Source organism: Rhinolophus sinicus, chromosome 14 (assembly GCF_057876585.1).
Source record: "Rhinolophus sinicus isolate RSI-liver-muscle chromosome 14, RSI-T2T, whole genome shotgun sequence".
Taxonomy (NCBI): Eukaryota; Metazoa; Chordata; class Mammalia; order Chiroptera; family Rhinolophidae; genus Rhinolophus; species Rhinolophus sinicus.
The window spans coordinates 47,196,159-47,211,048 of NC_142514.1; the positions used below are offsets into that span (position 1 = coordinate 47,196,159).

Sequence of the window (14,890 nt, forward strand, 5' to 3'; positions counted from 1 at the left end):
CCTTTCCTTTGAAAGAATTGAATTCTGCTTCAGCTGTTCTAGATAATGTTGATGATTTATTTCTTGATTTTTTTTTGAGATACAGTATAATGTATTCATTATGAATGAGAGCTCGAGTGCGTCAATGTTCACATCTGGTTCTGCTAATTCCCAGCTATCAACCTGGGGCTCCTTAATTTAAAATTTCTATATCTCAGTATCCTGGTCTTCAAATGAAGATAATAATAATATTTCCCTCAGGATTTGAGATTAGATGAGTTAATCTATGTAAAGCACTTAAAATATATTTGACATAAGATAAGCACTTAGTAGCTGTTAACTGTTATCATTACTAGGACAGGAATACTAGTTAGTTATTATTTATTAAATGTTTATTATGTACGAGGCTGTTAAGAACCATCTTCCGATTTAAGTCTTAACACTCACTACCTTATGATATACATCTTGTTATTATCACCATTTTATAGATGAGAAAAGCAGAGGCTTAGAAAATGTAAGTAATATGCAAGAACTATTATAGCAATAAGCAATTTAAACCCAAACTCCAGTCCACGTCTAGGTACCTCTCAAGTCTGTGCTCCTGACAATGACATAATCATGCTTTGCCAGGGTGACAGTGCCTTGTTCATCATAGATGTTTGGTGAATATGATTGAATAAAATACCCAGAGGTTTCCAGTAACTTAGCTCTCTGCCCTTCTTCATTAGTCAGTCAGCAGGGAGAATTTATGGAGTACACATTCCCACCAATGTGCTAGACCTGAGATAGAAATGTAATCCCTCAAGTAACTTACACTTCCATTGGAGGAACTAAGGCTTCTCAAGGAGTTCAAGTGCTGTGTGTCAGGGTTTATACAATAAGGCTTCCATGACGAAATCTCTTGGCATCTCACCCTTCATGGAGAACGCAAACTAAGTGAAATAGTTTGCTCATTATTTATAATAAATCTTATTTTTTAATTTGTATCGATTAGTCATTTGTTGCTATAAACAGAATCTAAAACCAGTCAATTGGTGTCTAATATGATGACACTATGTTAAGCCTGATTTCAAAACAATATAAAAATAGGAAAAGAGACACAAGCATGGAACGAAGACTCAGAACGGCACTCGTCATTTTGGAGGCGGTAGGGCTCATCATAGGCTGGAACCGACAGGAGAAATTTCAGGGAGGAGGATGAAAAGAGAGGGGCTTTGTAGAATGGATGCAGTGGGCACTGGCGAGCATCACAATTGAGATCCAACAGCTGAGGGGACTGGTCTGGTTAGAACTACAGGTTGAGAGATTAGGGTGGGGAGAAAGGTTGGGTAGATTATTGATGACAAGAACTACATTGTGAAACGTTTTTATGACTGACAAATGTTTGCTTAGCACCTACTTTTGTTAATGAGTCACTTCCATTTTGATTGTTATAAAAATGTTTTCTTTAATATTCTTAGAGGTGATCTTTTCAGTACAGAAAACAACCTATAAAAATAATTACCTGCTCTCCCCAGTCCCTAGGAGCAAGCTTTCATTTCACAAAAGCCCAAGGAATCTGTGCATGCTCAGCCTGGACTTTGGCCTTCTCAAGGGGTGGGACTGAGAGCACAGGCCCTGGCTGTGGAGACTCCATTAAAAGAAACAGGGGCTCTCTCCAGCTTTACATTTTTCCTGGGAGAAATTTTCGGTAACTTTTGAGTTGCCCCTTTTAGCAAGTTATTCCGCATGTGCCGCTTAAATTAAGCAGTGTGTTGTGTGGCTTATCATTGGACAGGGAGTTGGGTGATGGGTTCAAGTCTCTCTTAGGTCCCTGACTTGCTGGGTGATCCTTGGTGTCACTGTTCTCAACTCTGAAATGGGTAGATCTAAAGGGGTTTGTAATTTGTACTGCAAAGTTCAGGTGTGAGCTGCAGGGATATCTAAGAATTACTCTGGTCTTTTGATTGAAATTGGAAGATCGTCTGTCCTCGATCTCTTTGATGCATATTGGAAAGTACCTCTGTTCACACAGAAAGTCATTCTACTGTTTTATTTCTAAAGGAATCTGTATGGCAGGATTGGAGGGCTTCTCAAACACAAGGAGCCTGTCCAAGTCAGATTCCTGGGCCTCGCTCCAGACTCACTAACTCTGACTCTTCCAGGGTTGATCCCAGAAATCTGCCTTCCAACATGCATCCCAGGTGATTCTGACATGGCCAGACTTTGAATAATTAGGAACCATTCATCTGAGTCATGGTCCTCACTTGTTAGGACTTCTGGAGCCTTCTGGGGAGCTCAGAACAGACCCAGGCACTGGCAACGTAGATGTTAATGGAAGATTGGTTCACCTGAGCATCTGCTTTTGACATGAACAATGCAAAGCATTATATATACAGCGGTGAACAAAATCAACAAGACGCAGTGCCTGCCCTCAAGGGGCTCTTGTCTATTCATGTAGCCTGATCTGTAAAAATCCATCCATAAAATATATACAAGTGAAGTCATAAATTAAAAACAGTATGGCACATGCTCTGAGAGAAGATAGGGGAGCACTTGGCATAGATTGGGAAGTCTTACCCTAGGCCTTTCCGGGGAAGTGATAAATGAACAGATCTGAAGGATGTCAGGAGAACCGTGTAGACTCAAACTGTCCAATAGGGTAGTTACTAGTCAGTGACTATTTACACTTAAATTGAGATTAAAAAAATGAGTCTTTCTGTTACATGAGCTACATTTCAAATGCTCAGTAGCCACATGTGGCTACCATATTGGATAGCGCAAAAATAATACATTTTCATCATCTCAGAGAATTCTCTTGGACTGCGCTCGTCTAGACCAAAGATGGTAAAACATGTCTGGCACACCACCTAGTTTTGAAAATAAAGTTTTATTGGAACACAGCCACATTCATTATTTGATGAATTCTGCTTTCGGCTGTTTTCATGCTACAGTAGCAGAGTTTAGTAGTTGTGACAGACCATAGAGCCCACAAAGCCTACATATTATCTGGTCTTATTAAAACACATGGGAAGGAATAGATTTAATGTGGCATCGAGAGCATGGGGAGCAAGTGAGTCAGTGGTATAATGCTGCTCTGGCTTCACAGATGTTCCAATGCTAAAGCAGGAGGGACAGTGAGATTTTGTTGCTCTGCCAGCATGCCCAAAGGCAGCTGCTGATGTATTAATCTCTTCTTCTCTCTCCATCTGTGGCTTCCAAGGCACAAGTCTTCTCGTCTAGACAAATTGGCATAGGTCCAAGGAAGAGCCACCGCATTGGTGAAGCAACTGTGTCCTTGGAGGCACAAGTGACAATGTTGCTGTGATTCTGTACTGAGTTAGAGGCTAGACTAACAGTCTCTTAAAATCCAGTTACCTCCTTTTTTTGAGATGATGATATGTTTCAAAACAAAACTTTAACTTTTGCTTTGGAACCCAACACACCATGTGAAAACCTAGTTCCCTTATATAATCAGTTCAATTTAGTAGCTTTTATGTATGAGGAGATGTGATCACCAGATAATCAAAGTTCATGTGAATAATCAAGTGAATCTTGATTTTTAGGACTGTTTCTCCTCGGTGATAAAGCTTCTATACCTGTGCTAATGGAATTTCATTAATGGCATTTATCATCTAAGGTGCACATTTTAACACAAGATTTAAAAAAGCTTAATTTCAGATTGAATTAATTGGGGATGGGGGGCATCTTCGAAATACCATGAGTCCGCTATCTGAAATCCTAAACAGGTTACTTAGAAGTTCAACTGTTTTTCTCTTTTGTTGCTTCTGGATTAAATTCCCTTTTAAAAATATTCTTACTAACTAAAGAATTGGTACATTTTCCTGTTATTGTCTTGCAGATTATGATTAGCTTCAGCAAATGAATCCTTGATTACACTAGTATTTATTAACCAGCTACTAGCCAGAGCGCTAACATAGTTCTAGCTCTAGTACTAGCATTTTGTACGTGTACTGCCACTGGAAATCAAAACAAACCTTGTCCTTCTTTTCGTTACAATTTAGAAGGTGCAAGCTATATGTCATGTACCATGAAAATAGCTTTGGTACATTATTTTTATAACCTTTTGGACAGCTTTGGGAATAAGTTTTCTTTCTTCTTCTATTCCAGATAAGAAAACTGAGGCTTAGAAAAATTAAACAATTTCTACAAGGACACACATTTAATAGTGACAAAGCAGAGATTCAAATCTAGAGCTTTCCTACTTCCACCGCCGTTCTTTCTCCTTCCCTACTGTCTACTTTTGTTCTTGGTCATTGATTTTCAGATAGGATCACTTAAAGAATTATTTCATATGTACTATCAGAACTCAAGTCTGAATTTTTGTAATTCTAGTCTCAATTTCGTCAAATCTATTTTCTGCGTGATTTTATTAATAGTACCTGACTCAAATTCTTTGGGAGAAAAGTTGGTTTGAAGGATGGTTATTTCTTTATCTCCTTAGAATTGAACTTGATTCCCAGTGCCTCCTAGATGCAAATATTGTTTTTCCCATATTATTCTGGTGATTGTTCTATGTTTAAAATCTAAATCACAATTTTACTGTTTGTGAGCTGACCTATTTCATATACAGTATGAATTATTATTCTTGTTCGTTTGTTTTTCTGAATTCAGTAACCACCAAATAAATATTGCTAATTTTGTCCTGTTCTTTCAGATTCGATGGGAACTTTAACACTAATGTATCCAGAACAATTAGTTGTGATCGACTTTCTAATACTGTTAATAGCCGGGCCTTCAATCCAGGACGAGACTTAAATTCAGGTCAGTAATCTTGCGTTTTATGAAGATGAACTCTGTTCCACCACGTCCAAGTCGAATAAATATATTGCTTTAAATATTTTCCTTTAAGTTTTGAAGAAAAATATCATATACTTAAAATTGGTTATTTCTTGCTGGAAAAGTGACACTCAGAAGAGGGAAAGGAAGAAGAAAATTGAGCTGCTATGTGTTAATCATTTACTATAGAGCTATATATATTGCACATGCCAAGTGCCTTGCTGGGCTCTTCAATCTATTATCTCATTGGCTAGGAGTTTTACATTTGTTATTTTAAAGGTGTTCTTACAGACCCAGTTATATCTTCGCAGTGGGAGGTGTTCAATTTTATTTGTATTCTCTATTTATAATTTTTAATTTATTTTAGGGGGATTTTTGGAAGAATGATGAAGGAGTTTTTCTATCAGTAAACAGTGACATGATGCTTTATATTAAGGTTGAACTTTCTTCCTGGTCTCGGTGGAACTTAGTTATATGCAGTAGTAATAACTACTCGAGTACCTGTGTATATATAGCTATATAGCTACAGTATATGTTTATATATATATATATATATAAAACTCCAAAGTGACGTAGTGTCTTTACTTTCTTGCTTTCAAGTCCCAGTTTATATTTTTTATTCTTTTGTCTTGTTACATACACATGTTGATTGATGGACCTCAGAACCTAAACGCTTCACTTTGTCAGAGCTGGAAGGGACTTTGGAAATCACCTACCAGGCTCAATCCTCGGATTTTACCAAAGAACAATCTGAAATTCAGAAGGGTCCTAAGATGTCCCATATTGCTGGAGAGAGGAAGGATCTAATCCTTAAGCATGAAGAATTATATTTCCCAAATTCCAGGTCTCTTGCAGACATGTAAAACCCAAGAGAGGAGCCAGAGGATCAGCATATTTATTTCTACAGCCCCATCCAGTCTCAGTCCAGGGGAAAAACTGCAGTCTTTGGGAATTGTATACACAAACTAGGTAACCTATTAGGTCTGGAAAGATAGAACTATAAGCTTTATGTTACTTAAAGATCATAAAACTATAGCTGCTAGCTAAATGGTTCAACCAAACTCTGCCCTGCACATATTGTCTAGACCAATATATAATGGAGTCAGTCATATTTTCATTGGCCTGAAAATCTGGAGGCCTTCTGGAGCAGGTGGGGTTTGCTGCTAGAAAGGAAGTGAAAAGAAAATATTTTTCATAAAAAAGAAAAAAAAAAACTGAAGAAAGTACAGAAGGGCATAGAATGGGCAAAGCAAATAAATTATGGATGTATCCATAGCTGGCACAGAGCAAAAAGCTGGAAATTGAGGTCTCTGGTTCCCAAATTTAGTACTTATCCCCTTTGCCTCAAATTTTCACACCAACACAAGACATGTTTCTGGATACAAAGACTTGAGATTGAAATAGCAATCTTCGAATAGGATCAGATTTAAATGTATCTCAGTAATACACAATCTAATCCAGCATTATATGTAGTTAAAATTTTTTAATACATGTTAACTTGTGGGCTATTTGAATTAATAAGAAAAAAATCAGTGCATTCCTCCTTTAAATATGTAAAATCTGTTAGGGCTCACTCATAAATGTTAATAATTATCTTTTGGTGATGGAACAGTGGGGTATTTTTAGTTCCTTACTGATTTTCTTAATTTTAAACTAAGCATGCATTGCTTTTATAATCAGGGAAAATAAAACAGGAAGGAATTATAGACTACTTTTTTATTTATTTTCACTCCGTTCTGGTAGACAGTCCCTTTCTTCACAAGTCTTTAATAGTAGATCCTCAGTCTGAGGTTGAGGTTCTAGACAAAGCTCCATTACCCTCCTGCCTGTGTGACTGAGACAATAAGAAGGGTAGGTGGGGATAGACCGAGGGTGGTGCACGCTTCATTGGGAGCCAGGATCACTCACCTCAGTGGGCCAGAGCTTGAAGGATCTGGAAGCTGCTGCAGCCATGGCTCTATTTTCATTGCCTTATTTCATATCTGTTCATTGTTTCTAATAATACGCATCTTGTTGAGCTCTAGCTCCATCGTATTATTGCACCTTTTTCTTAGTGAATCCAGAAGCGACTTTCCCAGGCAATGGCCTCCCATCTACTAACTAGAATGAATAAGTACAATAAAAATTCATTCAAGAGATACTTATTAAGTATCCTCTATGAAGTAAACATTCTCCCTTGTATTTGATAAGCTGAAAACAAAACAAAAAGCTTATATTCTGGGTACCTGAGGATGTAGATAGATCTTAAATAAACGGACAAATAAATATGCATGTCAGAAGATGATGAGTGTTATGGAGAAAGAGGAACACAAGTATAAGGCCTAGGGGATACTTTTGGCTCAAGGGATGGATGGAGTGGGAAGCAGGAGGGAGAAAAAGACTCACTATTTTATATCAGGGCTCACCAGTGAGATCTGAATAGGAGATTTTAAACCATAAGGATAACTGGAAGAAGTATGTCCCAGTCAAAGGCTTCGAGTTGGGAAAATACTCTGTGTGCTCAGAAACAGCAAGTCGGCCACTATAACTGTGGTTCAGGGAACAGGATGGATAATAGAAGTTTGGGCCAGAAAGGTAGTTGGGGGCCAGATCACCAAGAGCCTCCCTTGACTGGCCCTTGTAAGGACTTGAGCTTTCGCACTGAATGAGATACAAAGGCATGAGGTGTTGGGGAAGGAAAGGGTTTATGCAGAGACGTGACGTGCTTTAACTTAGCTTAAAAGGTTTAGCAGATGCTGCGGCAAAAATTGACTATAGCAAGGCAAAGGTGGAAGCAGGGAGACCACTTAGGAGGTTATTCCAAAACCCTGGTGGCAGATGATGTCATTAATAGTGCAGTAACAGCGGATATGGGGAGAAATGGTTGGATTCTGAATATGCTTTAAAAGTAGAACCAATAGGATTTGCTGATTCATTGGATCAGGGAGGGGCAGAGTGTGTGAGAGTAAGAGAAAAGTCAGGAAGGACTTTGAAGATACTTGGCTTATCAAGGAGAAGAACAGAGTTTCCATTTACTATGATGAGGAATATTGGCGAAAGAGCAGGGTTGCATGGGAGGCAGGGAATCAACATTTCAGTTTTAGCAAAGTTCATTTTGAGATGCATGTTAGATATCCAAGTGGAAATATCTCATAGGCAGTCGGATCTACAAGTCTGGGGAATGGGCCAGAGTGGAGATATAAATTTGAGATTCACTATATACGAGTATAACTAACACTTAAATCATGAGACTCAATGAGATCACATAGCAAGGGCCTGTAGGTAAGAAAGAGAAGAACTTCAGGACCTGAGTCTTGGGGCACTTTACCGCTTAGAGGTCACGGAAATGAAGAGGAAGCAGCAAAAGAATGTGAGAAGGAAGTCAATCTGGTAGGAAGGGAACCAAAAGACCCATCTCCCTGAAACCAAATGAAGAAAGTGTTCAAAGGGGGTAGAGATCAACTGGGTTAAGTAGGCCCAATAAGGGGAAGGCTAAAACAAACAAACAACCAACTGTTCGATTTAGCAACTTAGAGATGGTTGGTAAATTTGACGCGGGTTGTTTGGTGGAATAGTAGAGTAGGATGAAAGGCTGATCCTCGTCAGTTCAAGCTCTTAAGAACGGAGGCGAGAGGAGTTGGAGACAATGGTTCCGTGAACTCCTAAGGTTGGCTGAAAGGAAAGCTGGAGGAAAGCCATGTGGAGTCAAGAGACTATTTTTAAATTGAGAGAAATTACAGCAAGGTTATGTGCCAAAGGGAGTGGTCCCATAAAGAGAAGCTAATGACAGAGGAGCGAGGGGAGATCGTTGCTAGAGCCATTTTCTTGATTAGGCAAAAGATGGTCGGATTCCAGGTATGGGTCTAGAAGCACAGAGCCATTCATTCTTAGTAAGAAGAGAGAGGGACGAGGAAGTGTAAAGATGCCCATAATGATTAACGTAATGTCGGGCACTGGAGACATTTCCTTAGTGACTGTTTTCTCAGGGAATTAGGAAGAAGAGCATCAGCCGAGAGTGAGACGAGGCGTTGAAGACCTATTAGCTATTCTAAGATTATCTTCTGTGACTGCACTTTGAGACTAGAACTCAGCGACACAAATAATTAGAGGTCCTGAAATAATGCTGTTTTATTTCAGTATTTATTGGTTAAGGGAGAGATCGTTTGAAAAATCAGGAGGGAAGGAGGAAGAAGATGGTGAGGGCAGAGGTATATAGTTAAAGATCAAATCTTGAACTTTGCTATTTCTAAGAGCGCATCTCAAGTATAATACACACACAGTTGACATAGCTGGCTTTACAAGCAGCGTTTGGTAGTATTCGGGTATGTGAGAACGGACTTGCTTGCATGTGAAGTTTTGTGACATTCCAAACCAGGCAGTGGCTGTATCCCAAAGCCCACATTCTTGAACAATCATCTGTAACATGAGAGGAGCAATAGATGATGAAGGGTGACCTCAGCGCTCCTTCTTTTCCTCCTCTCTAGCTCATGCCCCTTTTCAGAGCAGAATTAATACACTTCCTAGGCTATCGCATGTCTGATATTTACATCTGTAAGATGTCCAGCCTTAGGCTCTTACAGAATGTGTATAATCCATCAATGAGTCCCTAATTGATAACACAGTTTCAGATTGCCTTTCAGACTGGCTGGAAACAGGCTCACATGAATTGTAAACGATTCTAAGGTTCATTTATCCAAAACTAGATCATATGTCCATCCATCCAACACACATGTATATTCTTTTTCTTAAAACCACTCCTGTCAGATCTCTACTTTCTAAATTGACTCCTTGTCCCTGACTCCATTCAAATAACTCATGTTTGACAATGCATGTGTTATATGATGGTGCTAGTAATGTTTTGTACAGATTCTTTCCTGCTTTTATCCCTAGTTTCTCACTTTTTTTCTTCTTCAAAATTCCTGCTGAGCTATTTTCTTGTGCGTAGCCTGATCCCTAAAGAGAGTTTATTTGAAGAGTCCAAGGAAAGTTGCCTCTTGCTCTCTTGAGTTATGCAATTGAGGTGAGAGTGGAAGTGGGAGTTCATCTTTCTTATGAAAAGAAAAAGTATCTAGACTTTCTTTATTGTGTTTGATTTAAAGAGCATTTGAACTTGCAAACTTCGATCTTGGTCGCATTGCAGTCTTTACTGAGAAGCAGGAATCATGGGGTGTAGGGGGCATTTGTAAGTCACATTACAGCAGTAAATGTGCAGGAGGTACATACAGGTGGGCACTGGAGGCCGTAGGTTGTGCTGCTAATTTCGTGGCTTCATCCCTTCCTTCTGTGAAAGACGTAATGACTGTGTGCTCTAGGTTTTTCTCTTTTCTTTAAAATACCATGAAAATTATCAGTTAAGTATGCTAATACCAATGTAATGAAACGCTATGGTCTACCAAAAAGCCTAAAATAAAAGAATAAAAAGCAACCAAATTAGGAATTTCTAGTTTGTTTATATGCCTAATTACCTGCCCCATGGTTGCATTAGTGCCGTGAAAGATATGGTAATTATTTATATACCTAAAAAGTATTCAGTCACTTAGAAATCTAGGTTTCTCAAGGTTATGTGATTCAGTTTACATCCGTGTGTGTGTGTGTGTGTGTGTGTGAGAGAGAGAGAGAGAGAGAGAGAGAGAGAGAGAGAGAGAGAGATACACAAAATTAAGTACACAAAGGGCCCTTTTCTTTGCCTTGATTCCTCTTCAAGTTCTACTCCTGTACTGCGAGCTACTTCAAAGTCTAGTCTTTCTCATAGCTTCTTACAGCAACCCTATTATACTGATTTCAAAAAATTTAATTTGCCACATATATTCTCATATATATGTACTCTCTTATAACACATATGATCATAATGGATACAGCCTGTTTTTTTTGTTACTTAACAAATGTATCCTAAACACTCTTTAGTGCATATGTAAATAAATATTCTTCCCTATCATGATAGTAATGATTATGTAATATTGTTGAATTAACCCATCTACTCTAGTTCAACATTTAGATTGTCCCTGTTTTTTTTACTGTCATGTTCCCTTGAAAGATTTCAGATGGCCCTTCCGTAGATTTACTTGACTGGTGTGTGGCAGTTGACATATAAACTTCTCTTTTGAAACACTGCTGTCCTTTGGTTTCCACTTATCCTCTTACTTCTCTGCTCAGTCCTTTTTAGTTTCCTCCTCAGGCTCCTTTTCTGTGACTCTGTTGTTCCAAAGCGTAGATGTCTCCACACGTCCTCACTTTTCACTAAGTGGTATTTCCCTGAATGTTCGCAATTTAGTCAGCACCTCAGCTCTCACCACTTCACACACTGCTGAACTGCAGATCTTTGTCTCCGGCTGGGTCCTATTTCTGAATTTATTTATTGTGTAATCACCTTCAGGATGCACATCTCTCTATGGTTATTCTGTAGCTACATCAAAAATTAAACAAACAAAACATAGACTTGAATCTTACGCCACTGTCTCGGTTCACTATCCCAATGATTGGTGCCCCCATCCTGGTTACAGTGGGAACTTTGCCTCGCCGTTTTCCATCTGTGTGTTCCTTTTCTTGCTCGTCACACTGACTTCTGACATCAGTCTCATCATCCTGTCTTCACTTCATCTTCTCCTCCTGCTCTTCCTTAAACCCTCTGAGCTCTAACACTTTCATTTCTTCAAATCACCAGCCTCTGTCATGCCTCCATACTTTTGTTCATGTTAGTGTTTCATCCTAGAACACAACTCCTGCCTTCTCTGACTTGTAAAATATTGCTCGTTCCTCGGGGACCAACTTCTTTGCCACCTTCCCTGACTCTTACAGGTAAAGCTTCCTTGTCTATTGTAGCTTGTTGGGTTGACCAGGAGGCAGCTTCCAAGAAATTTGGCAGTTTACCAGGAGATTAGCAGCCGGTGAGGAAACGGAATAAAGCAGAATTGAGCAGTGGGAGAAGACAGACTGACGTACGGTCTCAGTGGGGTCCTTGGCCACCGCCAGGAGAACCGAGAGGCTGTGGGCCCCTTCAGAGTTGTGTTGGCCCAGCAGCACCTCTTCTTTATTTTCTCTCTGTCTCGTTCTTTTATAGAATATTAACTTATATTGGACATCTACTTGTCCCTTGGCTCCTTTTAATTTAGTTTTTGTCTGCCTACTGCCCAGTAGCAGGTACACAGTAAATACTTATTGAATGAATGAATGAAATAAACTAGGATTTTCTTTGTAATTTTGTTTCCTCATTTATTTATTTTTTATAACCAAGACTTTTGAAGGCCCTTCATGAAGAAAAAAATGTGGTTGTGATGTAAGGTAATACTAGTTACTGTTTAGCTTAGCAGCAAATCAGCACACATAAATGTCGCAGGTATATAGAGTAACACAGACTATGCAGTTGGTAATATTTTTCACATGAAACTATACTGAGTCCAAATGCACAATGTAGACAAGAAAATCAATCCATTGCTTCTTAGTACCTCATAAACCACTTTATACTCCTGTCTTATTCTTACCATGGATACCAAGGACAAGTATCCACTCCGTTTGATAGAGGAGGAACAGGTCCAGAGAAGTTAACTGATCTACCTGAAGTCAAACAACAAATCGTTGGTATTGACATGACTGAACAGGACACAATTGTCCTGACTCCTATTCAGTGGCCTCCCTACATAGACTGCTTCCGATGAAGAGACATGTCTCCATTGCTGTATTCTGCCTACTGACAGTTCAAACCTTTTATGTCTAAAACTCAACTTAGAATCTTCTGTCTTCCCACCCAAATCTCCTCCTCGGCCCATGTTCCATATATTAGTTAACACCATCTTCACTGTACTTTTCCCTGAAGCTTGAGACCTAGAATCAACCTTGACTCCTTCCTCACGCTCCCTCATAAAGAGCTTCTCTCCCGTGACAACAGTATGGTAGCAGAGTACTATGGCAGATGCAGAAATAAGACAGAGTTCCTGCCCTCAGAGAACTCACAACCAAGGTGTGTGTGTGTGTGTGTGTGTGTGTGTGTGTGTGTGTGTGTGTATCTGTGTGTGTTTAGGGGCGTGGGGAGGAGGAGAAAAATCAACAGACGTAACATACAGTTACGATGCAGTGCTAAGTGCTGTCATGAGAAAGGTAAGCCAGGGCACTTGACCCACATTGTGAGCTTGAGTTGAATCTTAAAAGTCAATAGGAATTAATTATCCGGGAGATATGCTTGTGGCAAGCACGTTTTCCATTTCAGAATCTGTAGGAAGTGCAGCCCACGTGGATCACTGTGTAAGAGGGAGTAACTAATAGAACAGGACGATAACGCCCGGCCAGATTTTAATGGGTCTTTTATACCTCCGTCTGAAGAGTTTGGTTTGGTGTTTGGTTTGGTTTTTGAATTGACTTGTTTTTAGCTTAAAGTCAACCATCTGACAGACTTGAAGCAGGGTTGACAAGAGAGCTTTGTAAAGAATGGATAGAAGTGTAGATAGAAGTATAGGAAGAGGAAGAAAATGGGGCAGAGTATTAAAGGTGATACAAAAGTGGGAGGGGTGATGGAGAGAGGCTGTGGCATTCGCAGAATGGCTAGATGAATGGAATGGCAAGAAATGGAGAATCAGTGTACACCACTCTTCTAAGTTGCTCGGCTGAGAAAAGGAGAGAGGTCAGTGATAACTTAGGATACAGGAAGGGTTTTATTGTTGTTGCTGCTGCTAATAGTTTTTTTTTTTTTTCTAGTTTCATGTGTATAAAACACTGTAATAGTTAGACATTTATCATTTATATCCCTCACAAAGTGACAACCCCCCTCCCCGCATCCACTACCCCTCTGACATCACATACAGCCATTACATTTCCACTGTCTCTATTCCTTATGCTGTACTCCACTTCTTGTGACTATATTGCTGCTGATTGTTTTTTAAGTTAGGGAAGCTTGAAAATGTTTATATGCTGAAGGCAGAGAGACAGTATAGAAATGAAGCGCAACCAAGGAAACAGACAGGACAATGAAGTTTAATGTCTTGGACCAGTTGTCCCAAACCTGAGTGATCATCAGAGTCACCTGGAGTGCTTTGTCAAAAATACCTATACTTGGGGCGCCCGGATGGCTCACTTGGTTAGAGCGCGAGCTCTGAGCAACAGGGTTGCAGTTCAACTCCCACATAGGCCAGTGAGCTGCGCCCTCCACAACTAGAGAGAAGACAACCAGCTGCCACTGAGCTGCCTGAGGGATGGCCAGATGGCTCAGTTGGTTAGAGCGTGTACTCTCAACAACAAGGTTGCCAGTTTGACTCCGGCACGGGATGGTGGGCTGCGCCCCCGGCAACTAAAAATTGAAAACGGCGACTGGACTTGTTGCTGAGCTGCACCCTCCACAACTAAGATTGAAAGGACATCAACTTGACTTGGAGCCGATAGGTCCTGGAAAAACACACTGTTCCCCAATAAAGTCCCAGAAATAACCCACTGTTCCCCAATAAAGTCCTGTTCCCCTTCTCCAATAAAATCTTAAAAAAAAAAAAAAAAAAATCCTATTCTTTGGCCTCTGACCCTGACCAAGTGAACCAGGTGTTGGCTTGGTAAAGCTTGGGAATCTGTAGGTCTCAAAAGCTGTGATGAACAGCAAGGCTTGAGAATGCCATCTCAGTTATGTCCTCTTACTCCGTCCATGAATGTTTGGAGATCTCCTGGACCTTTGGGTCCTCTGGGAGTGGTCTACTAGAAAGGAAGAGGGTAGGGCAGTAGATCGTATACTGATTTTGGATTGCCCCAGTTTACTCTGGCTTCTCTGAGCCCATGATTAGGCTGTGTCAACTGAATCAAGAACAGAATAGACTGGTTATTTTTGCATTATAGAATTAGCCTAGGACAGACATGATGAGCCATGAGCTTGGAACAGAATCAGATTTAAGGATATCGTCTTAGTGTTAGACTAAAATAAATGCAGTGAGATAGCTGGGTCAGCCACCATTAATCTTACTTTGGCAATGGGCTTTAGCTAGTATGATCAGTATGATGGAAGAATCACTGAGCTATATGTTCTGGATGCCATTCGGGGCTCAGAACTTAAGTCACTCTTCCCTTTCTGAGTCAGAATACCCGTACCTATAAAATGGGAATAATAATATATCATTGGTGAATCTTCACATTCTGGCTCTTGGTCGCTGTTATATACTTGGGTAAATTAACCTCTATATGCCTTGGT

At 39.9% G+C, this 14,890-nt stretch overlaps 1 protein-coding gene across 2 annotated transcripts in view; it reads left to right on the forward strand.

Annotated features, from left to right (window-relative positions):
* CACHD1 (cache domain containing 1) overlaps positions 1-14,890 on the forward strand; it is a 210,117-nt gene that overhangs the window by 129,585 nt on the left and 65,642 nt on the right. For both annotated transcript variants that reach the window (XM_019731624.3, XM_088791181.1), the window contains exon 4: positions 4,637-4,743. In XM_019731624.3, the coding sequence (XP_019587183.1) occupies positions 4,637-4,743 (107 nt within the window). The remainder of the gene's footprint in view (positions 1-4,636; positions 4,744-14,890) is intronic.